This window comes from Mycteria americana, chromosome 13 (genome assembly GCF_035582795.1).
Source record: "Mycteria americana isolate JAX WOST 10 ecotype Jacksonville Zoo and Gardens chromosome 13, USCA_MyAme_1.0, whole genome shotgun sequence".
NCBI lineage: Eukaryota > Metazoa > Chordata > Aves > Ciconiiformes > Ciconiidae > Mycteria > Mycteria americana.
This window is the reverse complement of record NC_134377.1, coordinates 16,947,685-16,973,917: the sequence shown is the minus strand read 5'-3', so window position 1 is coordinate 16,973,917 and position 26,233 is coordinate 16,947,685. Positions and strand designations below refer to the sequence as shown.

Here is a 26,233-nt window from a genome sequence, read left to right as displayed (position 1 = left end):
CGGTTAGCCTTTTTAAAGCTACTACAGCATCAAAAAGCCTCCTGGGACTACAGAGCTTCCTCGAGATCACTGTGCCATAGGAAGTACTTGACTGAAGGTATCCACTGCGTGGACTTACTGCCAGGCTGAGAGGAGAATGAGCCTCTTGATCAAAAACGAAAAATTTCTTGCTTCTTCCTGCCAAGATGGATGGCCCTGACCGCCGTCTGTGCAGTTAATTTCTGGCTGTAGGTTTTCACTGGTGAGGGTATGCCTAGAGTGAAGTCAACCCGGCTCTACTAGTACATTGTAGGAAATGAGCTAAGAAAGCCTTTATTGTATTGTCAGTGACACTACAGTCTCAGAATAAAACCGATTTCAACTCTGGAAATTGTAGCATTTTTATTAGAGTGTGAGTTTGGTGCTTTGTAGTGAAGATTTTGCAAGTGAATGACTGAAGGTTTAAATCTTTACTAGCTCATTCAAGAGACACTGCACTGTTTTGACAGGCTAGCAGAGCTGAAAAAAGTGAGTCCTGACAGTTGCAGGTCCCTGTAACAAGATTACCTGCTTTGGGGATTAGATGCTGCCTTCGGTCAGTCCGCAGGGTCCTCCTCACTGCTCAGTTGGTGTTGATCAACAGCAGCTGCTCACTAACGCTTCTGGTGTGGTGTATTACACTCGCACTGGAAGGGACGGAGTTGCATTGAAAATCGGCCCAGGTTTCAAATCATTGTATCTGAATATAGTTGTGGCATACTTTACGTAAAGCTACGTTTCAGCTGGTTGAAGAGTGAGACTACCAGTCACTCACCTAAACTTCCCCCCAAGGGCAGGCGGAGAAAAGCAGGATTTGGCCTAGCAGTACATAATGAACTTGAACTCTAATTCATATGATGAAATAACTTGGCAGCCTTGCAACTACTCTGTTGTACAGAGATTTATTACCTGGATGTTACAGAAACAATGTTATGGAAGCAGTTAAGAAGCGAAAGTAGTTCCTGGAAAGTGTCTCTGGGGAGCTAAGTTGATTCCCTCTCTTGGAGTGCAGTATCTACCTGTACAGCAGGCGCCTGGCTTGCGTCAGCATTGGATGGGTTGGCGCCATCCGAGCGCTCCGAGTCACATCCTGCTGTTGTGACCTGAGTGGCCTCAGGCGGTGCTTCAGCAGAGCTCCCGTTTGTGTAGTCAACCCTTTCAAAGAGTATCAGTAACTCGCAGTGCCTGGTCTGAGGGAAGAGATCCACCGCCAGCGCTTTCATGGGACGGAAAGAGGCTCCTTTGACTCTGTTGGAAGGGGCTCGGCAAAGACTTGATGGGAAAGGGAAAGGAAGGGAGGAAGAACGGCATTAACACTTTAGTACACTGTTCATCACTGCTACTCTTCTAAGAGAGGTTTTTCTTCCCCAAGCCTCAAGGCCATGACAGGGTTATTTGCCACCCCTAACATTTCCATTATTACTGGCGTATTGGGTCATACGGTTCCCACCTTGCTGTGTAGCAGCTGTCAAGTGCTTCTGGCAAAAGGTAAACCTCTGTGAATATGGCTTAAAAATACAAATCTGACGACTGTGGTCTGTCTGTCCCCCCCAGGAAGCATGTATTTTTCTCCTTACCGCATTTCCTTAGTCAACTTAATGCAAGAAATACTCACTCCACAAAGTTACTCATTGCAGCTCTGGGATTGCAGGATACATAGATAAGCTTCTTCAGATGTTCAGCTCTTCTAATGGCGAGAATTACCTTGGAATCTAGAGGACCAACACCAAGGCAGCTGTTTACCAGTTCTGCGTGCAGCAACAGACTCGCAGAAAAATTCCAGGTTATACTCCAGCGTGAACAAAACTGCTGCAACACCTACTTGCTTCAAGCTATACCTGAAGCCTCCCGCTTAATTTATTCCATTGGTGTTTTCTTAGGTTCACCACCAAACAGCAATTAGGAGATAGTCTTAGAACTTAAGAGAAGGTAAACTTACGCAGCCCTGCTCGTGGTGGATCTACAATAGTAATCAGGTTCTGAGGAGCCAATACGTTAATTAGGGAAGGAACAATATCTTCAGCCTTCCCACAATGAAATTCAATATTATTCAGTTCTATAAAAAACCAAAAAGATGTTATCAGAGTACTTATTACTTATCTCGTCCAAGCATCTTTTAGTATACTCAAACTGGATATTAAGTTCTGATGCCTTAGAAACTACAAATCGTTTAGTCTACCCTGAAATCAGCATAATTTAAACAATCACTGGTACTTCAGATCATTTAAACAACAGTAACTTGAGCATCTTCCATTATCTGAACTAAAGCAAAACCCCACAAACAAAAGCTACTGCTAATGTTTTATTTATCAGGGTAACTGTGGCTTCACTTCACTTTTACACTGAAATGTTTTATTTTTGGAGAAAAAAAGCACTAGCTGTTAGTCAACAGGAAAACTGATCTCGCAGATTAACACGGTATTTGTTTTCAAGAGAGATGAAATGTTTAAAGTGAACAAGGTTACTATCAACAACATGTAATTCCAAGCTGCTTAGGTAACACAAACTAGCTATACAACTACTAACAGAATCTAACGTAAAGAGAACCTAGCTATACAACTACCGTACTTCTTAACAAAGACCTTAGCATTTTAGCTTAACTAACCGTTGATCTGGGCGTTCACTTTGGCATCCTGCACAGCTTCTTGGCAGAGTTCAATTCCAATCACTTTCTTTACTTTCTATAGAACCAAGGGAAAAAGATCCATCTGTGGTACGTCAGTGTAAATTTAACCATTGTTCATAGCATCAGCAATTAACTGCTACACGTGAACGCTGACTAGTACCTGGTCAGAGCATTACTGCCTTGCAGCCAGAAAAAGGGCTGAGAAGGGACCTGTGCAAATAAAGAGGGACTCTTCGACTGCGGTTGTGGGATGAACACCACTGATCCCAACCTGTACGTGACAGACTCCAGTTATGCTGGCGTCTGTCTTTTTTGGGGGGCCAGACTTCCTTAGATGGTCTAGCAAGCTCCGCTCTAAAAATGGTATAAGAAATGTTGGTTATTCATTAGATAAGTGGATAGATTCTAGTGAATGTTGGCTATCCTACAGAACTACTGCCTCTTTCGACTGAATTAGTTTCAAAATAATTTAGGCTGCTCAACACAAGGGTGAGCGTTCATCATGATTTGGTAAAACAGCTGCAGGCAGTTTAATTAGAAATTAATTGAAAAAAAGAAGCTATAATGTGTTTCATTACAAGTACAGCAAGTATTTTCTTTCACTGTAAGCACAACTAAAGATCTACATCTGTTAAAAGCAGATTACACCCAAGAAGAGAAGTTACTCACTCACCTTTGCCAAAGAAATCCCAATAGTTCCAGTACCACAGCAGATGTCCAGTACAGTGCTCTCCTGGCTCAGCTGTGCCCACTCCCTAATGGCAGTATACAAAACTTCTGCAGCTTGCGTGTTCACCTGTGAAATTATACGTCAAATAGGTCTACTTCTTCATCAACAGTAAATGTGTTTTAACGAGTCTTGGGGAAGCGTGTTTTCTTCTTCTGGTTTCTAAGAAACAAGTCAACTTCACACACATGTTACAATCACATCTAACGGACCTAGACCAGCACGTATCAAGAGATCCTGTTGTTAAAGTCTCACTCAATTCTCTCTGAGCAGCAATTTGTTATCTATGTTCTAGTAAAAATACGACTTGTTCTACAGTACCTAAAAAGTAAGTGTGGAAGCTAGAGGAGACAACAAACAAAATAATTAAGCAAAACGCTAAGCAATAAAGTGAACTCCGGACTTTAAACTTCCTCTCCTTGAATAGGAAGTAGTAAAGATTCAAAACCAGGAGAATATAACCATGACCATACGCTCAGCAAGCTTTATTTTAACCTTGTTTGTAATACTGCTTTAAAGTAATGCTGTAATTACACATTATGGCTAAGGAAGTAGTGTATAATAAACGTTCTAAACCAGTGCCTCTACAGCAAGCATATTCTCTGTCTTAAAGAGCAAGCAAAGCACGCTATGTGGAAACAAATCTATGGCAAATAGAAAATACAGTTTAGCTTCAATGTCTTTACGATGCCAAGTGACAATATACTTCCCTCCTATTTCAGTACTTTCCATTTCAATGATACAGGCTACCTGCTGTGGCTTTAAAGTGCTGGAAGGGAAGAAGTGTTTTGCAAAAACCAACAACAATTAGTACTACAAAGACTCCTGAACTACATACTGCATGTTCTGTATATGTAAAGGCTGCCGTTCAACGGGAGGCAAATGATACTGAACTAGTAAAAAGAAAAAAAAAGTTGTCTCCAACGTGTCCCCATCAAGTTTACACTCATTCACTGTTTTTACAGCCCAACATAATACTCGAAGGTGTTGAATCACACCAAATATATAAAAGCTTATATAAAAAAATCTCTAGGTATATAATATCTTGTTACACAGCATTAGCCAAGCCTAAGGGCATTAATGCAAATCCAGTTAAATTAGCAACTTTGGATCATCCTTACTTGAAAAAATGCATGAGGAGAAATTCTAAACTTTAGGCCAAGAAGTTCTTCATAGATGTACTTATCACCAGCCACATGCTCCAAAGGCAAGTCTTCTAGATTGGGCGATTTCCTGGGGCGGGGGGGCGACACAAGGCATGGGGAGACAAAATAAAGAGAAAAAGAGACAAATATGTTTGTTGCAATTTTTACCAAAGCTGTAGTCATCTTAAAAACTGTAGCACTCCATATTAAGCAGTAAGTTATAGGGGGCCGCCATTTATCATGTCCTTTTAGAGACTCTCGGCCATTTTTTTCTGACAGCGTACAATTGTTCCATTGATGCAAACGGTAGGACCTACATTGTCTCTAGATGAAGACAGTGTGAGCCTTGTGCTCTGTGGAAGAGGATGGGGAGATGAAAAAATGACATAAAATAGGGAAGAAAGGAGGCAGAAGTTACTTGGTAATAATAAATACCCATCTACTGCAGTAAACACTTCTACAGCTTGACAGCCAGCAACTAGTAGTGGGTTCACCCACTGAAACTCTGCCTGCCTTGACCCAGTGAACGCTACAGGAGAACGGGAAATTGCAGGAGTCTCTTGCGGAAAAGGTAAATAACTGTTCAACAAACTGGTAACACTGCTGCTACTTTTATGAAATAGACAAAACAATGGTGTGGAAGCACTATCCACTTTTCTGTTGCAAACACCAAAAATCCAGCCACCACCAAGATTCCCTCACCTTTGTCCTTCCTCCACAAAGTACAGCGAAGTAACGCCACTGCTTTTTCCCATCCCTTCTGTGAAGTAGCTTGCCAGAGAGATTTTCAGGTCAGCTAGCTCTTCTTTACTTAATTTCTAAAGGTTTCATTTGAAAGAAGGGACAATAATCAACTGACTTAAAGATATGATTTAGTGTGTGCCTTCTATAAGCATATTAATTACTTGTTCATTTGCATGTATCAGACTGGTCTCAACAGAAGAGCAGTAATGCAAGGTAAACTACACCGAGTAATTATTCTATTTCTCTTTTGCATGCACTATTCATAAAACCAAATGTATGTAATTTTAAAGCTATGTGTCTGAGCTGCACATTATATATCAACTTAAATACCTGAGGATTAAAATAAACAATTGCCATAACGTGGCCATTCCTGCTGGTACGGACTGTGAGCTGTTTCCAGTGACCTTCATAGGTTTCTGGGCTGTAAACTGAGTAAGGAGTTGACCTGCAATTTTCAGAAGCTCAGTTACTTCACAGAGAACTATTTTTTTGCATAACATTCAACAGTTCATTGAAAGAAAAGCAGCTCATCATGCAAAGCAATGAAAAATGTTAAGTACAAACAGAGGCTACACTGATTTGCCAAGAAAAGAATGACTTCCACATCCTAATTAAGAAAAAAGAGACTGATGAATAGATCCTACCTCCTAATGCAAAATAATCTGTCCCTACTTCTCACAACCCTCTTACCCGTTTTAACCCATCCAAAATTACAGATAGGATATAGGCAGCTTCTCGACGCATTCAGAGAACGACACAACTTTTTATAATGCCTTCATTGGCTTCTGTGCTTCATACCAACTTCACACTTTCCATCTTCATCATTCTTCTGAGGTTTCCATTTTCGAGGACTTAATTGCTTTTTAAAGAAACCGCTCCTTTTTCTAAAAAGTATTGCTGCTTAAATTTACAACTTTTGTTTTATTCCTTGCTGTAGGATGATTCTTCTCTTCATCCAAGGAAGCAATTGACCTTTGTTATTCAAATTCCTCTTTCAAAAAGCCTTTTTCTGAGTAATTCTTTACAGTCAGTGGAAGAAGCTCTCAAATAACGGACACTTTTTATTGCAAACTTATACATCTCATCGCTTGCAGTAAAGCTGTGTTCAGCTGGTATCTGTCCCTCCATCTCAGAACAGCTGAGCAAGAGCAAGGGAAAAATAGCCAGTGATCTAGGCACGAGATGTAAACATCAAAGAACTGCTGAAAATTGAGACTGGTATATTGTAGGTCCTAAAGCTCAGAACAAACACCAAGCTTCTCGTAACATTTAATTTTATAAATATTTATGAGTACGATATAAAAACCTTTACGGATAACTTGTTTTACTTATGCTCACCTTATGTAGTCTTGGAAAGCTTTTACTACTTTTTTGGCAATAGCAGGAATGTGAATAGTATCAAATGGCTCCACTACAGCACATGTACCACCCTTATATTTGCCAAGACGACAACCCACAGTTTTGTCTTCTTGATTTACACCAATCCCAATCAAGAACTCACATTTGTTGCGATATTCAGTCTAGATTTAAAATAAAGTTATGTAAGATATTTACATAGCACTTATTTGTACATGCCAAGTTTCTCCTGAAACAACCCTCATACGGTTAAACGTATTTGCAAATGGACACAGGACATGTAGTTCATACGGAAGAGATTCATGGATTTTGATGTACGAGAACTAACAGCAATAATGAAAAAGTATTAGTAAGTCTTGTTATTTAAAGAGCAAAATACTGCCTGTGTTGAAGAATGTTTGTATTCGCCTACAACACAAGCTTGTAGGGGCAGCATATTAATTTTAAAGTTAGAATATCCAGTTAATTGTAACTGTTCTTCTGCTTCCTGTAAATATTTCCACACAGTATTTACATGAAAGGCAACAATGTCTAAAATTCATAATTTGTTACAAGAAGTCAAATACTCAGTTTGTCCACTGTCTCTTAAGACCAAATAACCGATTTAACCCCAAGCTCATTAACCCCATTCCATACTTTACCTAGGACTACATTACCTGCAAAGGGGATGCTTTCACTCCCTCCACAGGGCAACACAATTTATTATACTTCTGCTTCTGCAGGAACAACCAAGGTAGTAAAGCTCTGTTGTTACTTCCTATTTCCCTGCCCAAATCAGAAACAAAAATTGTAAGGTACACTTTTAGAAAAACTGAAGTTAAGAGTTGTACAAGACATTTTTTTTTCTTTTTTTGTATAGGGCATAAAAAAATATCAGATTATCAGATGAAGAGTATTTCTTCCAGAAGAATTTTTTAACAGGCAAAGCCCCTCCAACTTTGTAAGAGCTGTAACCTGAAAAAATAAGAGTTAATTGTAGTTATAAAGGTGTGTACTAGATTTATCCATGTACCCATGCATTAAAAGAATGCCCATTTTATGTACCTAAGTGAGTAAGGCAAGAGATAGAAGCAGTACTTTGATCTACAAAGACAAGGCATAAAAATTTGAGGGGATTTTTAGAGAAAACCTTAATAGTAATGTACCATCTCTACAGATTGGTTATCTCTTACTCCATTTGACAGTGCCAATTTTTCTTGAACTTTAAGGCCACAAACATCCTGCTGCTGAGGCTGATGGAACAACAGACCTTAAAACAATGCCCCTTCATCTTGCAATCTTTCCAGGCTGACCAAGAACAGCAACAGCAAGTTTTGTCAGCTGGAAGTTTTTAAGTCCTGGCATTGCAGATTACCTTTTATTTACTTTGTCAGGGGGTTGGTTTTTGACCTACCCCTAACTTACTTTATTCTAGAGATAGCAATTTGTGCAAATTGAGCTATATCCCAACATAAGGTCAAGTCTTGTAAACATTACAGTAGCTTTACAAACAGGAATTACTTTGTCAGCTTCTGCAGCACTTGTTCACATTCCTGCTTCTTTTTGGCCAGCTGCTCTTCGTAGGGCATGTTCCACAGCGGGGTCACGACATCGGCTATTTGCTTGCTCAGGGGCTCCTCTCCACTGGCGCTGGAGGGAGCCGGCCGCTTCACCTCTCCCTGCTCCGTCTCCTCTTCTTTCTTCCTTTTTTTTGCAATCGGGTCAGCTTTCGGCTTGGCAAGCCTGACGCTCAGGTGCCGGCTCTTCCACAAAACCCCATGGAGGACCTTCATGGCCTTGTCCCTCTCCTCCTCACTTTTAAATGTTACAAATGCGAACGTCTGCTTCCCGAAAAGTTTTATCTTATGAGGATTGAGTCCGTATTTGGCAAGGAACTTCTTCACGTCATTAAACCCGATGTATTTGGGAAGGTTTTGTATTTCTACTTTATAGATCTCGGAGGTAAACAAGTCTCCCTTAATGTACCTGTACACGTCGGGGCAGGCCGCGGGGCTCGCCGCGGGGTCACCCCCGCCGCCATCGGCCTTGCTCTCCGCTTCAGCCCCATCTTTAGCCCCGGGCACCGGAGCCGCGACCTGGTCGGGCTCGCACCGACCGCCTCCCTCCTCCATGCTCCCGCCAGCCCCGCGGATGCGGCCGCGCACACCGGCGCCAGACTCCCCTCAGCCCGGACACCCAGTGAACCCCGGCCCCGCGGGTCGAGTGGCCCGCGCAGAGCTCGCGCTTCCTGGCGCCGGGCTCCTGGGGGCGGGGCTGTGGCGTCACCGACAGACCGTTGCAGAAGGGGGGGGGCGGGGGGGGCACAGAAACGATGTATTTTTTTTAACGTCTGCCGCTCACCGCTACCGTTCCTCGCGTGCGGGGTCAGCTGCGTCGCTTAAAAATAATAACGGCAGCGAGTGAAATGTTACTCCCCTCCGTCACGCACGCAGACGCCATCTTGGGTCGAGACGCGGGGTGGCCGCCGCCATGCCGCGAGGGCTGATGGGAAGCGCCTCGGCACCGGGACCCCACCACAAGCTTCGCCGGGAGCGGGAGGCGCCCGGGACGGAGATCGGCGCCGCAGGCCGGTGCCGGCGCGGCCGGGGGCGGCGGGTGCTCTCTCCGCGCCGGGCCCCCGGGACCGGCCGCGGCGCGCCGGGGGCGGGGCGGGAGCGCGGGGCTGAGGAAAGTGGGTGTTTCCCATCGGGCCTTGCGGCAGCGGCGGCGCGGGCTGCGGGAATGAGGTAAAGGCGGGAGGGGCGGGGGCGCGCGGCAGGAAGCTCGGCGGGCAGGCGGCAACGGCGAGCGGAGCGGAGCGAGCCCGGCCCCATGGCGGACACTAAGGTGAGGGGAGCGGACGCGCTTCTGCGCGCCGAGGAGCGGGGTGCCGAGGCGGGCAGGGCTGGCGCTGAGGGGGGAGGCGGGCCGGGGTGGGGGATGGGGAGGGGGTAACGGAAACAGGTGGGGCCCGGCCGGGGGCAGGGGGCCGGCGGAGAGGAGCGGGCCTGAGCGCCCGTCGGGGTGGGCGACGTGGGGCGGCCGCAGGAGCCGAAGGGCTTAGGCGGGCGGGGGGCCCGAGGTCGCGCAAGGCCCGGGGCCGGGAAGGACGCGCTCTGGGCCTTGTCGGGGGGCAGGGAGCGGCAGCGCCGCCTCGTCCCCGCCCGGCTCCGCGCGGCGCGGCGGGGCCGGGGGTGTCCGGCCGTTGCAGGCGGCTCGGGCGCGTGTGTGTCCCGGGGCCTGTCCCTTGGCGGAGCCGAACGTGGGAGGCCGAGGCCGTCCGCTCCCGCTCCGCCCGGCCTGCGCCGGCGGCGTCCCTTCGCGGGCGTGAGGAGGCCGGAGCCCCTCGTGGGCGCCGCGGTCTCGTCTGTGACTCCGGCGCTTTGGGTGATCCCGCTCCCCGTTTCCCTCCTTTCTCCTCCTCCCTCCTTTCCGCCCCTCCCCCCAGCCTGGCTGACCGGACCCCTCGTGCCGCGGCCCGGCGGGAGGAGCAGCCCCACGTGCTTCATGTCGCGGCAAGGCGGGATCTCATCGTGATAACGGGATCTACTTTCTCTCACATGTGGCTATTGTGAATTACGCGTTTCTCATGGCTTCTGCAGTTAACTGGTCAGGCGCAGAGCGGCTGATGAATTACGATACGGGGTGCGCTGCTTGCTGCTGGAGGAGACAATGTGTAAAAGTTTGGCCAATGTTTCTTTTCCTGTTTCTTGAAAACAGATGCGGCTTAATGTCTTTCTCGCTATTTTCTTACCTACTGGAACACCAGGGTCATAAAAGTAATGATAGCTGGTGTGATGTTGTTGACATAACCTGAATTTATTTTGCAACATTTCTTACCTAATTCCCCCTTGCCCCTTTTTTCTTTTTCTTTTTTTTTTTTTGTCTTTTCACTATTTAGTAAAAACAGGCTGCTTCATTCCAGTTGCTTTATTCATGTGTGGTGTGTACCTGCTCTGTAAAGGATATAATTCTAAGTAGAGCCTGTAAGAGTGGACTCTTTCATCTGTAAAGTGAAAATAAGATTGAAGTGTCTTCAATGTATAGACTGTTTTTCCTTTCTCTTATTCAAACAGCAACAAAACAAACCCAAATCAGTTCCCTTGACCCGAGATAGCTGTTTGTGGCCTCATTAAACTTGCAAATGAATCTCCCTTCTAGGCTTCTCTACTGAATGCTTCTTAGCAGTGCAGATGTATGAAGTATTAGAGATGTTTATCATTTACTTACTAGTCACATACAAAAAACAATTCTTAAGCTTAATGAATGCTATGACAGATTCCTAAATAACTAAATAAGTAGTATTTTGACCATTTACACATAACCTAAAGTTCCCCAAAGAGTCTTAAAGCAAAGAATCTTAAATTATTTCATGAGTGTTGCAACTGTGCTTCAAAAATACCTTTGTGGGTGATTCTCATACATAATCCACACATTCTGGACGTAATGTGTCCCTTAAGCTGGTGTAGATGGTTGCTTTGGTGTTCTGTTTTTTTTTTTTCTTTATTCCCACTAATCATAGGTCATTAGCCACTAAGAAATAAGTAGTGCTTTAGTAGCATAAAACACATTATGTAGGAAAAATAGCGGAAGAAATTATTTTTCCATAACCAAGAGCTATTGCTCCAAGGCCAAGCCTCTGCACAATTAATAAGAGTGGTAGGACTAAAACGTCTAACACGGCAAAAGCCCCTTTTTTTTTCCCCTTAGTATAACTGTATGTTGACTTTAAAGCTATTTGTTTTTAGCAATCATTTTTCTTTATTGTTACAGGGTATTTCAGTTACTAATTGCTGAATACTCATAAATGTTTTCATTTTAAACACAGATATGAGTACTTCAGATTTTAAGTACATAACAAGTTTTGGGTGTTTTCTATTCTTTTTTGTTTTCCTCCCCAGGAAACACATGAGGAGCATGATACTTCTACTGAAAATGCAGATGACTCTAACCATGATCCTCAGTTTGAGCCCATAGTTTCCCTTCCTGAGCAAGAAATAAAAACTCTGGAAGAGGATGAGGAAGAACTCTTTAAGATGTAAGTAAAATATTTCTGTATATTATCTAAATGTTTATTAGGCTTAAACTTGAATGCATTTATAAAAAGCTGGATAACTTGTTAGGAATCTCTGTGTACGAAGTGGTAATCTAAGTTGGTTGGTATTTACTGTGGTGGCAGAGATTGAGTGGGGGGATGATTGATAATAATGCCCCAAGAAACTCTGAAGTCTGGAACAATAGAAGGGAGCTGATATTACGAATCTGGCTTTAGTATTGTTTAGCCTAAAAGAAAACATTAACCTGGATAATAATTAGAGGTTTGAAATTGTGTGATCACGGTATAAAACAAGTATCTTGGGGGGAAAAAATAAGATGTATATAGTGTTGCTGCCATGCATCCCCAGTTGTAAAGGGTGATGTATGATATACTGAAACAATAAAAGCAGTGGATGCAGTACAACATTGGGGTGTTTGTGGCAGTACTTTTCTGTTGTCTTAAACATCGTTTTATCCTTAGATTGGGCTTATTGTCAAATTAGGATCGCTTGCTTAAGATGTATGATCTGCCTGAAGAAACATATAGGCTAAAGGCTTAAGAAGTGTTTTGAATTTGATCCATGATGCGTTTGCTTTAAATAAGTTTTTAAAATAGTGCTTTTACTTAATCGCAGAAGGGTATTGTTCATCTGGAAGAGAGATTTGAGTTCTCTCTATACAGATTCTGGTAAAAACTAAAGTGATGGTCATTTTCTGACAAGTAGTAGCATGGTGAGATCTGACCATTAGGCCTCTCTGCAGATGTGATATGCAGAATCAGATGGAAAGAAGAATTTTTTTTAATTTAAAAAGGGGGGGGGGGATTAATGGTGTAAGTTCCAGTGCTCTGTAAGTTCATTTTTATGTGTACAAAGGGGTGAAGGAGGAAAGGAATTTTTTTTTTTTTTTTAATGCTGGTTGTTCTGATAGCTAAATGTAGGGGAATCACCTACTGAATGCCAGCTGAACTTGGAAGGAAGGACTTGCTTTGGAACAAAGTAGTTCACCTGCATCAGAGCATCTGTTAGAGTAGCTTGCTCCAACATCTGACACCTTCTCGTGGTCTTGAAGGACCTGGTTTATTACAAGTCCCTATCCCTTGCTCTTTTACAGAAAAGTGTGTTTTTATATATATCCGGTAGTGTGAGCAGGTGTTTCCTTTCCTATAGCAGTGTCTTAAACTCCTCACTAGCAGAGCTCAGCCTGTCTCTTGGGTCGGTTTTGACTAATGTCCCAAACTACTCCTGTTTATCTTTTGGCACACTGGTATCTGGGAAGATTAAACAGTGATGCTCTGAAGCAGGTATGTTGCACTGCAGTGCAACACTAAGCTTCCTTTATTCCTGATTTAAGAACAGCAACAACTAGGTTTTTGGAGTTAAAAGGAAATGAGTGACCCTAGAGGGTGAGGCACTTTGTTAACAGTTGATCAAACATTGGGCTTGGAATTACACAAGAGTCTTTACTTAGCCTTAAGCTGCTCAATTTCTTGAATTAATAAATACTGCTGGTTAGATGTAGCAGTTGTATTCATAATATATATAAGAACTCTAGCTATAGCAAAACCTGTTAATTAGCTACTTTAATTTGAAAGGTTGCCTACACCAAATATGTTTATCGTGTCCCAAAAGTGTGTCCAGAACCTGTTGAATTTTAGTATAGCTATTACATAATTCCTAATAAATTCAAATTTAATAACAAACAATCGTATCAGTTTCCAAATTTGTATGCTGAAGTAGAACAGGGAACCTTACAAAAGGAATTGTTATCTTTCTTGTGTGTGGCTTTTAAAAAAACAGCTGGACTGTTCAGTCAAGTATGCTGTTTTGATAAATGTTTCTACATGCAGGCTAACTTCTTAAATTCTCTCTTCAAGGCGAGCAAAGCTATTCCGATTTGCATCTGAGAATGACCTTCCAGAATGGAAAGAACGAGGAACTGGTGATGTAAAACTCCTGAAACACAAGGAGAAGGGAACAATTCGCCTCCTCATGAGGAGGGATAAAACCCTAAAAATCTGTGCAAACCATTATAGTATGTTATACATTGCTATACTTCTTATTTTTGTTTTTAAAAAATAACCTTGTGGAATTGTATATTGTAGATTAAGAGCTTAGTGGCTTTTTAGTAGCAGCTAGAGAATTGCTATATGTCTTTAAATAGGCGTCAAATTTATATTAGACTGTAAATATAGTTATCTCTTGCTCTGCACACAAGGCTACAAGCATCAAAACCAATAAGTGCTTATTTTTATTAATGGAAGGAAGCTGTAGTTGGTTTTGGTGATTGTCTGCAAGGCTGAGTCTTAAAGTTGTTGTGGTTTTTTTCTTCAGACACTGATAGTGTCCTAAAGACACTTTAAAATTTAGCTGGAATAGACAGACTTTGTGATTGCTCCCAGTGTGTGTGGTGGTTTTTTAATGATTAATAGAGTGTAGAAAATGTAGGCCTTAATACTGCTTAGTATAAGACATTAATGTATGCTGGCTTGTTTTCATAAAAGAATGAGAAATAAGCAATTGTAATAATTTACTACTATGAGCTAAATATTTGAATTGGTAGAAGTGATTGCTTAACCATCAGAAAATGGATACTGGGGTGCTAAACTAATCTGTGGCTGCCTTTCTCTGCTTGTGAAATAAACTGAAATGACCATGGCATATTCAGCTAACTCATTCAAAAAGAATGTGTACTGAGAGCTGATGGAGCAGGAGAGGTTTGTTCCTTTGATCCTCTTTGAATAAAAATAAACATGAAAGGGCAAGACAGACTTGAAAGTCAATGTAACTAGCAACAAGTTGGCTAATTTGGTAATACTTTGTTACTTGCTTGCTTTGGTAATACTCGGGTTTTTATACGAAGAGTATATGGTATTCTGTGGAGTTAAACTACATTTAGATAGCTCGAAATAACTTGCTTGAAGTAGTGTAATACAATGTGAAGTCAGAAGGAATAATGCTTGTTTTCTTTGGGTAGACTCTTCAGAAAGTCAGACTGTTCAGAGGGCGCAGGTGTTCCTGTTTAGTAAATGAAATGGCAACTATGAAAGCAGTGTAGTCACCAACCAATAAGAATAAACCTTTTGTTTAGGAAAATAAATGTTGCACATATGCAAAACAGAATTGATATATTTATAGTGTTCATGTCAAAAGTTTTTTTTCCTGGAAAAACTGCTGTCAGTATAGATTTATTTATTGAATTTCTGCTGACTCACAGGCAGACAAAAGGACTCTTCATTTTGCAAAACATTAAATGAAACAAAATGTAATTTGATCTCTAAATTTAAAAAAATGCAAGAAAGTGAGTAGACTCTTCAGATTTCTCCCAAACTAAACAAAGGACCCAGGGGTCAGGAAGAAAAAAAGCCCTGCTTAAACTTTGCATGGGTGTAATGTAAAAAGTCTTAGTGTGAGAAGTAACATTCCAACTTCTCCAATCAGTCAGGTGAAGTAATTACAGTGTCTTGGAGGGAAAGGGCTCCATTTACTGGGAAGGAACAAATGGATTGAAAATATGCTGTGTACATCCTGCAGCACTGCAGAATTCTATAATAACTTGTAGTCGAGCTTTAAACTGATGAGAGAGAAATGAACCTGATTTGATGACTAATTGTAGGAATAATGCTTTTTAAAAATAATTTATTGTAGTATTTTCAGTGTGCAAAAGAAGAGTGAATGCTGTTTGTCTGGATGCCTTTTTCCTCCTAAACCATTTGACTGTTCTTCAGAGTTGTGCTTAGTGACTGCATCTCTCGTAGTATCACAGTCATCTGTTTTAAACAAGACTTGAATCAAACTCTGTTTCTTAACGATAGGGAATCTAGCATTCTGTTATACATGCATCATTTTATTTGAGGATGTGAGGAAAAAGATGTATGGGCACCATGGTCTTCTATTTATCCAAAAGTAATTCTGTGTAAAGTGCTCTACATAAAGCACTTTACTTTCCATAAAGTAAAAAGTGCTTTACATAACCATCGCAGTCAGTTGTCAGTAAGATTTGTGGAGGCTGGTGTGGAAAACATTTACTTTTGTGCTGTGTACATGTTTTAATTCTTTCTTTTCAGTCACACCCTTAATGGAGCTGAAGCCTAATGCTGGGAGCGACAGGGCATGGGTCTGGAACACACATGCTGACTTTGCAGATGAAAGCCCCAAGCCTGAACTTCTGGCAATCCGATTTTTAAATGCAGAGAGTGAGTGGACTGGCACTGAACTTACGTTGGCTGTATACTGTTATGTTACACTACATGTCTAAACACTCCTGTAAACCGCTGTTGTAGATATGCTATATGTTACCCCTGCATGGTAGTGTTAGCTAATTACTGCTTTAACTGAGAGAAGGCAGTTAATCCCTTAACCATATATGTTGACAAACAGTGTAATAATGAGGTCTCCAGTAATATTTATAGAGCTTTCTGCCCTAGGCACTTTTTTTAACTTAAGGCATTTCATGCAAGTGTAATGCCAATTAGAATAAAACTAAAAGCAGTAATACTGTGGGGTAGAGATTCATACATGCAGCTTGCTTTCATTTATGTCAGGTGCTTAGTTGTAGTTAAGATTACATTTTTGCATTAGAAGCAAGGAAATACTGACCTGAGATTTCTGGTCCATCTGCATTAGCAGAACATCTGATTTTTTTTTTTTTTTATGAAGTATGTAGTATCTCCTTAGTTTTGATTAAATGGAACACTCAGTGGAAAGTGCTAGTCAAACCTAACTATCATACGAGTTGGTGGGTTTTTCTGGAGTGACTACATTGACAACCAGAACAGAAAGCAGGTCTGTAATTACCCATGGATCAGCTAGTAGGGCTGAATGACAGTGTAGCTTTCCCAACTCCTTAGGACTGAATCAAAGAAGTGGGGTTTTGTTTTCTTGACAAAAGAAGCTAAACGGAAGAGGAAAAATGTTGCTGCGTTTCCTGTTTTACTACTTGCCACATGAGTTTAGTGTGTTAGCCACCTCTTCTCCCTACATGCTAGATGGCTAATAAAGTGGCTGTGTATTTTAAAACTAGATAGATTTGCCTACATCTGGGAAGAACTCGGTATATCTTGCTTGCTTCCTTTTCCTCAACTCTCCAACATCATATTGTTTAGCCAGATAAATCTTTCTGATCCACCTTAGCGCTTGCTTCTTTCTTAATCAAGTATGAAACCAGAGGGTTTTGGTAACTATTTGCTCATCTTTGAAAAGTCCCTCTTTCTAGTAGAGGTTGTTCAGCTTATTGAGTGTTTTGTCTTGAGGGAGTAGTCCTCTTCGCCTGTTTACCCTTAGCAGTACTGACTAAGCAGATGACAGGTGAACAGACTAAGTATGCCCTTCAAGTATCTTTCCTTTTTGAGCTGCTTGAAAAGGAATACAAATACTTCCTGGACTAGTTTCATAGTGGCTTCTGAATTCCCGTGGGGCAACAGTGACCTCATGTGGTCGGTCAGACCGAGCTGGCATACCAATTACCTGTATAGTTCTGGTGTTAGAAAGTACCTTGCCTGATCCGCTTTTGTGTCTTGTTGCTTGTATTACATTGTGTAGAAGCATTATTGTAACTTGATCAACTGCTTGGAATGACTGTTAATTCAAGTGGTGGCTTAGACCAAAATGTAATGAAGGTTATGCTTCCTTAGCTATTGTAGTCAGGAATAGCTTGAGTCCAGGCCTTTGGGTGTTAAATCTGAATGCTGTGCTAATGAAACAGGCTTTATCCTCCATTCTCGATGCTAAGAACCCTAAGTTATGGTAAGCATGTGGAGGTCTTTTAGGGTATGATGTAGCTAACAAGGATAGTAGTTCAAAGCTAATCTTCAGTCTTTTGCACACATGTAGTTGTATTAGCAGTCTCTCCCATCATGTTCATATTCCTGTAGGCTAGGGACAGCTGGGAGTTGCAGTAACTACAAAACAGCTCCTGCTGGTATTATGTTTTAAATATTTTGCAAAATAAGCTGCTTTAGACTTGGTAAAGAAAATAAACTGCTTCTGCACAAAGATGTGATTCAAGAATTTTGCATAGCATCTTGTACAATTTAAAACTAGATTACTTTGTAAGTGCCTACAAGTTTTGTTTACACAAAACTTCTCAGGTATCTTTCCTTAAGATTGGAAGTATTCAATGTTGTAAGGAGGTAAAACTAATGAAAAAAATATTCTATCTTTACTGAAACAGATGCACAGAAATTCAAGGCAAAATTTGAAGAATGCAGGAATGAAGTAGACAAGAGAGCAAAGAAAGGTAAGGTTAAAAGTCTGAGTGTGGTACCATGCCACTTTTTCTAGCTGTTTGAGTGGTTATAGCCCCCTGGAGTATCATTGTGTTTTAGCAGACTCACTCTGTACTGAACTGCAGTCTTCAGTTCAGGTGCTTTTCCTGTCTGCAAGAGTAATAGTTCACAGGAGTGACAATTGCCTTCTTTCTTGTAGAAGGCTGTTACAATTGCTGTTGAGACATTGCTTTTTTGGAAAGGCTACTAAGGAAGCATTTCTGGTTTATAGTGCACAAATGAACTATGAACACTGCAACCACAGTGATACTTCCTCCTTCTAGTTCCCCTTCCCAAATGCTACAAATATATAATCATGCAAGCAGAATATTTAATTTTTATAGCTGTTAATGTGTATGAAGTTGTAGCATTTCTTCACAGGTCTCTGTTTAATAGATTAATGCACCACCTTGTAGAATTGCCTATGTGACAAGATATCTCACCATGTAAAATAAACACTTCCATCTTTCTAAAGTACAGATTACTAGTGGTCTGCAGTCAATGCTCTTCAAGATATTTAGATTGGAATTTTTCAGTTGTAAGAACTTCCTATTCCCCAGTTTCAAACCGGGGAACTTGACTTGTGTTTTTTTGGTTAAGATAGGCAAGAAGCTAGGGACTTGAGACATTTACTTCACTGGACACTGTATGGGGTCTGTTACTGGTAGCAGCGAAGCTGACCAAATGTTACATGTTTGTCAGTCACTATGATTAGGCCCTCATTTAGTGATTAAAATAAGCAAGTGGTATTTCTTGAATTCTGACACCTGAGGTAGTTACCAAAGGAAAAGAAATGTAATTAATCACTGCAATGGTCAGTGGAGAATTTCTTTACTTTTGTTTTTATTCTAAATACCAGCTGTCTCTCCCCACCCCCCTCACCCTCCACTTCTGTACTCTTTCCCCTGTTACAGGAAAATCCATTACTGGCTGTATGTAACTTTTTTCCTAATCAATCTCTTAGCAGGCACAGACAAAAATGATAGTGCTGATAAAGTTGCTGAAAAACTAGAAGAGCTTTCTGTAAAGGAAGAGAGCAAAGAATCTGAGAAGAAAGACCAAGGAAAAAACTGAAGAAAAGCAATAAATCATCCTGGGCCTTGCAGTTTTTCCTTTACTTTTTTCTTTCTTTCTTTTTTTTTTTTTAATTTTTACAAGGGACTTTATAAGGAACTGAATTCAACGTTCAGGTTGTTTTTTTTCTAAGCTTTTGCCCTTTTGAAGATGTCTTCAGAAAATCCATTCCCCAGTCATGAAAATGTACTGTGCTAACTTTCTTTTCCATAGTGGAAACACTTATTTATAGTCATCCAAAAGAGTGAATAAAACAAACTTGAAAACAGCATCAGAGGACAGAACTGAGTTTTCTATATACTTTAAAGGCTTCTGAATACACTTGTTTCATTGGGTGTTGAGATACATATCATCATACCTGTGGATTAACTAGGTTAACAGACTTTACCAACAGGGAAGATTAAGATTATATACATGTTTCTTATATGGCTTCTAAAACTAATGTAACAGACCTTTCATGCTTTTTCTGCTGTGTGTTCCTGAGCAGGGAGTGTGCCTGTGATTCTTGAAATGCAGCAGACTTCTGGAATCAGGCGATAGAGCATTCCTGGCACACTATTAATGATGTTCCATCAGACAGTGAAAATAAAGGTGGGGGAGAAAATGTATTACGTGAGACTTGAGAAGTATTTTCCTCTTCCAAAACAAAATCTCTGCCCCCTTCCCCCCCCCTTGTTAATATTACAAATGCTTGACTAGCACAAAGTTGCTGTGGTCCCAGATCTTCCTTGATGTGCTACTTGCTGACTGAAGGCAGCAGCAGCCTGTTATACTGAGGTGTATACAAAGGAATCTTAACTGTTTGAGTACTTTACTATGAGATTCCCTGTGTCAGCATATCATAAAGTTGTACTCTAAAATCTATAAGCTTTTTTCCAGGGCTTTGGAGCTTGCGTTGTTTTTACAAATTGGAGGGGTTCTGAACTTTTAAGATGCATGGTGGGAGGCTGTCCCTCTTGGAGAATGGCGGTCTGACATTCACTTTGGAACAGTTAATTGTGTCGTACATGCTTGAGGGGCACTCTCCTTGCCAGAATGGGCAAACTGATCAAATCTCTTCCCTGCAAATGTTTTCTGTTTATCCGGTTTCAAGTTAGTGCTAGAGAGTAGGAAAATAAACTATAGTAAGCAATAAAATCAACACAATTTTTAAGTCTGATAGATTAATTGAATTTCATTGTTAACCACTAATACCAGGGTAGCGTTAGGATAGCAATGGAATTCTGTAATACTGTTTCCAAAATAATTATGAAAACTGGGCAAAACTTGCTAAACTTTAAGGCTGTATGATGTTAACATTGAATAGGAAGACCTTTTTTATCTTCATAAAGAGGCTTTTCAAGTAGGTCAGGCTCTGCAGTCTACATGAGGAAAATATATTTTTTAAAAAAATCTTGTCTTTCTACTTAGCACTGCCTTTTGATGCTACAATGGACTAGCCTTAAATCTGGAGCTGTAATTAAGGTACTCACTTCATTCCAACCAAGTAATTCCTTTGGTGTTGTGCATGTTCCCCTTCAAGTACAGCAGATATCAAAAGTCTGTTAATTAACAAAGATGGTTGAAAGGCAAAATAAAATGCTCTTTAGTGTTTCTGGTTTGGAAATAACGACAAAGCTATTCTGAAGTACTTAACATTTGAATGTAAAAGCCAAATCTTTATCCATAAGTCACTGTAAATTCTCTGATCTGATAATGTCAAACAGTGTGTCTAAATTGATAGAAATGACATTTAAAAATTTCAAAATAAATTTACATTTTCATTTAAAGGATTTGCTTTTTATTTAAAGAACTCTTACTGGGAATGCATTTTTAACCTGCAGGGGCAAAGTGATGAAGGCAGCAAAATGGGTGAGTTTGATTTCACTGTCAAACATTGTACAGAAGAGGGGAGGAAACACCTGAATGACTCTAATTTGTCTCAATCTTAGATATTGACAGCTCCTGCTTAATTTTATTACCCTCTCTTATTCTCCTCTTTACTTATTCATGCATGCTTAAATGATTTCAAGACATTTCCATTCCTGTTTAGGTTAACTGATCCATGTTTACAGTTAATGGATTACAACCATCGTTAATGCAAGTCTGCAGTCTCAAAGAGCCAAGTTATGAGGGACCATGGAGTAAAATAATTTCTCTGGATAGCATTTGGCTGAAGAATGTCTTAGCCTTCTAAACTAAAGGATGGTTAAGTCATTGTTCTGGTTACTTTAGAAGCTATAGTTGTGCTGTTCTACAAATTAAAAAGCAGTAAGTATTTTTAAAATTGATCTCGGTGAAATAAGGGTTTTCTTGTGCAAGTCATTCTAATGATAAACTTTCCTATATGTAACACAGACTACCAAGAGATGCCCTTGAAATGTTTTTGTAGCTTACTGTATACTGAGTTCTAGATAATGTAGTGTCTTCTTGTCCCCCCTGCCCAGGTCACCAGGTGTTCGTGCTTTCCCACCATCTTCACTGTCAACAGGGTTATTGAGATGATAGAACTTGACCTGTCTTGTCAGGCAATAGGGAGTCTTAAAATAGTAACTTGGCTCAAAAATTATAATAGTCCTTTGACAAAAAGGTAGGCACAAGGTGTAGTGCAAAAGCTCCTTCCTGAATTTGTGGGCAACTACTAAAATATGTCTGTTGCCTTATACTTGTTTCTGAAATGGCAATAACTTCACTGTGATTTAAATGTGTGAACCTGTTTGAAGGTATTGTGTCATAGTAAAAATGGATCCTATAGAAACTTTTGTAATTCATTGTTCAGACACAGGACAGAAATTCACTGTATCTTTAATTTTGGCACTTTATAGGGGTGTGTTGAGACTTAATTTGTAGGATTCTAGAGACAAATTGGATTCTAGGCTCTTTTAGCACCTGCAGTTGAATAGTGGCTACTTTCCCTTTTACTCCCAGTGCGGCAAAGTAACTTCTAGCATGTTTAAATGTAGACTAAAATGATGGGGAATATAGTTTTATTAATGCAGCTGGCTAGAGAATAAAGTCTTTTTAAGCGCTTCTAACTTCAGTAACAGCATTACTGAGAATGTGGCTGAATCTTAGGGGGTACAAGTCAAGACTTTTAAGAGGTTTTAATCCATTTTTTGTAAAAATGGAAACTACAGTATGATTAGTTAAGCATTGTCAGGTGCTAAAGTCTGCAATTTGTACAAATTCTGCTTGCTTTGAGTGCAGAAAGATGCTATATAGCCAGACTTAACCCAGCCTTTGTTGGCACTACTGGTTTTCATGTGCGTAAAACTGGATGGATGAGTGTCTGAGGACACCTGAATAATTAATTTAACTTAGAAATGGTTAAATTTTGATGAGCATCAAAATAGTATCATCTTAACAGGTAGTTAAGGTCTTAAAAATAGAATTAAGTGTTTTATTATAAGAATGAATTCAAAATAGTTCTCTAAATCCCGTGTGAATTATTTTGAAGACTACACTAATAGTTGTTTGCTTTTTTTTTTCCCCTCCAGGGAATAAGCTTGTATTAGTGATACTAAATGTCTCCTTCACAAATTGCAAACACCCCAATTTGCTGTATTTTAACACTGTAAATGACTTTTTTTTCCTGTGTAATAAGGTAGCTTGTATCAAACACAAGTTCTCTGTGATACCAAAAAACTCAGAAAATTAAAATTCTTCTCAACACTATGCAGACATGAGAATGTTGTGAATCTTTATTATTTTTGATGCAACATGCTCAAGAAGTACCTGTATGTAGAGGGCAAAAATACGAGTCTGAATAGTTCTTTCAATTTTGTTACTAAATGTTATGGAATTTGTTTAATTTAAAAATTTGAAGGATTTAACTGAAAAATGAGCGATTAATTTGTACATATACCTTCATCATGGAAAGAACTGCGATAGGGCTGTGCACAAGAGGAGGAGGGGGTGAGGTTTGCAGGTGTAGCATCTCTCTTCTCCCTTGGTATCCTCTGCAGATGTGTGGGGAGGTATTTGGTTCAGAAAGCATCCACAGCCTGAGCAGTACTCAGCTGCCTGTGAAGGAACACCTGCAGCCCAGACCAACTGTACCAGTTTGGAGCATGGATTTCCCAGTCTGAGAATCTGTCAGGGCCAGAAGGTGGACGCTGTGCTTTATGGCTAATGACGAGTCATGCTGGACTCTTGACTTCCCCCAACAGAAATGCTGTGCTGTACTCTGCTTCATTTCTCAATGCATTCCCTTGACTAACCTAATGAAAAAGTTTAATGTTACTAAAACTTTTCTCTAAAGAAAAGACTGATTCAGAGTTCAGAAAACTCAACTTGATACCTTATTAATACTGAATTACAGCTATTTGTGTAGAAATGGAGATTGTGGGGGAGATAACACTGTAAACTGCCTTTTTTTAATCTCCTATACAGATTGCCATCAGCTTTCAATGCTGAGTACTTAAACATTGGTGTGGTTATTTAAAACAAACCCAAACCTCTCTCCAATTAGCAGTCTTCATTTATGCCCTTCTGATCCCAGTACACCTATCTGTTCTGGCTGGTCCAGCTTGTTTCTAGCAAGCTGTATTTTCTAAGCTGCCTATGGCAAGCTAGTGTCTTAATTTTGATTAGTCAAACTAATTTCAAAGTGTTCTTAAATTGCTGAGGTCTTGTTTATGTGTAAACTTGCACTAGTTAAGTGAAGTGAGGTGTGTATAAAGGGTTTTTTTTTTTAATTTTTACTTTTATGATGGTTTATGTAGGATTTACTTTAAAGGTCTTCCTAATTAGATTTAGCTAGAATTACTCTTTAAAATAGAAATAAGAGGAATTACCAGTCGTTCACAAACCTTAACTAAATCTTTGACAATGTATCATTTTCAGAGTCAGGAGATAACAAAAACTAACTGCAACAGATCAGAATTACTTTGCTTGATGAAGAAAAGTTTGAAGTAATCAGCTGTAGAGTGGATTGTACATGTAAGTGATTTCTCAGACTGTAGTTCATGTGAAAACAAGGTGCTCTCTCAAGTAAGCAGCTTGTGCAATTATATCATAAGGAAGTAATTCTTGAAGTTGTGAAAACTGACAAGCACAGGAGCAAAAAAACCTCCTTATATTTAAGAGTTGAATAGTTACTGGTATCTACAGTTATGCATCAGATTTATGACCACTGGTGTTATTTTTCCAAGATGCAAATTTAAGCATGGAATATCTTTGCCCACTTCTATCACATTAGATATTAACTGCTGACTTAAGACCTGTTCATATTTGAAAGACTTGGGTAACTAGTTTGCTACAGTCTCCTAATAAAAATGCAACCTACATTATATCCTTAAAAAAATTACATTTGTAGAAATACTTTTTTAAGTATTAATGGTGAAGCTAGGGCTTGTGGAATGTAGTTCGTCTGTTGTGCTTTTAACCAATATAATGACAAGTGTTCTAAGTACAAACCAGGTGCTAGCACAACTCTGGATTAGACGTTATGTACAGCAAACTTTATTTTGTGGAAGCTATCTGACTACTGCAAGTATTTCATGAACTTTATAGTCTTAAACTTATTTTCAGCTTTCAAGCTGGAGAAGTTCAACTTTTTGTTGTTGTTTATCAGTCTTGACTCTACAAATTTACATCAGCTGATTCATTGTATTGTAGCTATTAACTGTTGTATCAAGATGTGCAATTTACTTACGAGTTCACAGCGAAGCTAATGGTGTCATAAGTTCTTGCCTATTCACGTTGTGCTGGCTGTCCTCATTTCAAGTAGCTTAAAGTATATAGTTTTCTAATGCTGTTTTTCCATAAAAGCAACTATAGCTATGTAAACATCAACAAAGATGGATTGGGCATTAAAATTGACTGAATATGTTGCGTTCTCTGGAGTATATTTCTCAAGACTGTTCTACTAGGTATAAAGTTACATTGCTTCATATAAATAGTGCTTATCAGTTTTAATATCTTAATTTGTTTGCTGGTACATGAATCACCGTTGGCTTTCTGAGTTTCAGCAGCATTGTTTAGAGTGATATTCTATCCTGGTGGAGGAGAATTACACTTCATTAATGGTTTTAAGCAGGATGGTTGGTGAATCTTCAAAACTATTCAGAGGCCTACATTATTGTAATGTAAGTAGTTCCTTGTGGGGGGATGGTTTGGGAATCGGTCCGTAAATAAAATAATCAAAGTCTCATAATAAATGCAACTTGACATGCCCCATCGCTGCAGTTAGGAAATACATGTTACATGAGTTCTGTGCTAAGCAAATGCTATCCCATGGGAAATATCTTTTGGAAGAATCTAGAAAATTATGTGGGATATCTGTTTAGGCTACTGAAAAGTCATTATTAGGCAATAATTTCTTGATATATCTAGTAACAAATAAACTTGAACAACTAAGTGAAAATTGTCATATTAAAGTTCCAGTGGGTAACTTAGTAGGCCTGGTTTGTACGCAGAACTGTCTAGCCTTGCTTGGACTTTCTGCTAGCACCATGCTGTGCGAGATGATCCAGATGTCCTCTGTGCCGAGCACTGCAAGCTTGAGGGAGAAACAGCTTTTACTGAACACCTAACTGCTGATCCTTCAGGGTCCTGCCAGTGACCCTGAACAGTTTGAGGTCACCGGTACTACATGGACTGGCAAATGCATTTATTGTAGTAAGCAAACCCAGAAAGAAAAGTAGAATTATTTATTCTGGTTATTGTTTAATGACAGCAGCTAATACGAGCTGGGAGCTAAATTGCCCAATGACCAGTAAAAGATTCCAGGGATTTTTCAGTACTTCCAAGCATGCAAAATAAAAGAATTTTCTTAACCATGTAGCTAAGATTTCCAGCTAACATTAGTGCCCTGATTTGATATGAAAATTGCATGGCAATCAAGATTTCTTGATGCTTGCTCTGTCATGAGTTTCCTTTCATCTTAACCAGCTTTGAGAATGGTACCCTGGCATGTGGCTCTAACACAGCTTCCGTGGTTGGCCCTTTCTCTTTTGAGGTAAAACCTCAGAGTAAAATCCTGCAAAAAGACATGCAATTACTAGCCATACTCTGCCAGATTATTTTTTGATTGTTCTTTGTAGCCATATTAGTTCTTTGGGTAGTCATTAAATCTTTTCCTAACTCATGCTGCCATTGCTGTTTACCTCAGTGCTGCCAAAATCTTCTGGCATGCTAATCGGGTAGTGTGAATCCAGAAACTATGGTCCTTGAAATAAAGGTGTTCCAGGAGAGCGACTCTGAGACATGCCTATTCTGCTTTAGTCAAGTCCTCCTCAGGCATCCTTACTGTTTGAATGGTAAAGTCATCTCATGGCTTT

At 40.2% G+C, this 26,233-nt stretch overlaps 3 protein-coding genes and 1 non-coding gene across 5 annotated transcripts in view; 3 read left to right on the top strand and 1 right to left on the bottom strand.

The window, feature by feature from the left end:
- Positions 1-904: 904 nt before the first annotated feature.
- TRMT2A (tRNA methyltransferase 2A) lies at positions 905-9,251 on the bottom strand. The gene is made up of 11 exons (XM_075516607.1): positions 8,117-9,251; positions 7,273-7,381; positions 6,599-6,780; positions 5,591-5,705; positions 5,219-5,334; positions 4,493-4,604; positions 3,318-3,440; positions 2,624-2,699; positions 1,958-2,074; positions 1,634-1,730; positions 905-1,290 (listed from the first exon to the last, which is right to left on the bottom strand). Exons 1-11 carry the CDS (start codon positions 8,725-8,727, stop codon positions 1,002-1,004), a joined length of 1,947 nt encoding a protein of 648 aa, XP_075372722.1. The 5' UTR covers positions 8,728-9,251; the 3' UTR covers positions 905-1,001.
- Positions 9,252-9,283: 32 nt separating this feature from the next.
- RANBP1 (RAN binding protein 1) lies at positions 9,284-19,240 on the top strand. Its single transcript, XM_075516609.1, is given in 7 exon segments — positions 9,284-9,442; positions 11,497-11,633; positions 13,509-13,666; positions 15,699-15,827; positions 17,804-17,869; positions 18,862-18,952; positions 18,954-19,240. Coding segments are annotated over 7 exon segments (627 nt in total). The 5' UTR covers positions 9,284-9,427; the 3' UTR covers positions 18,985-19,240.
- On the top strand, positions 17,957-18,089 carry LOC142416756 (small nucleolar RNA SNORA77). The gene has a single exon (XR_012777815.1). It is a non-coding gene; the product is annotated as a small nucleolar RNA SNORA77 (small nucleolar RNA).
- A 144-nt stretch (positions 19,241-19,384) lies between the features above and the next one.
- ZDHHC8 (zDHHC palmitoyltransferase 8) overlaps positions 19,385-26,233 on the top strand; it is a 132,853-nt gene continuing 126,004 nt past the window's right edge. The window contains exons 1-2 of one of the 2 annotated variants that reach the window (XM_075516604.1): positions 19,385-20,822; positions 21,004-25,039. In XM_075516604.1, coding sequence (XP_075372719.1) covers positions 25,038-25,039 — 2 coding nt within the window. In that variant the 5' untranslated portion in view covers positions 19,385-20,822; positions 21,004-25,037. Of the gene's footprint in view, positions 25,040-26,233 lie in introns of both variants that reach the window. The other variant, XM_075516603.1, reaches the window with a different exon arrangement.

Excerpts from the sequence above, each read along its gene's own strand:
- TRMT2A (XM_075516607.1), bottom strand. The coding sequence starts at position 8,727 with ATGGAGGAGGGAGGCGGTCGGTGCGAGCCCGACCAGGTCGCGGCTCCG. Across the intron at positions 3,441-4,492 it reads CTCCTCATGCATTTTTTCAA|GTGAACACGCAAGCTGCAGA; the intron begins GTAAGGATGATC and ends ATAATTTCACAG. Across the intron at positions 2,075-2,623 it reads AGTGAACGCCCAGATCAACG|AACTGAATAATATTGAATTT; the intron begins GTTAGTTAAGCT and ends GGTTTTTTATAG.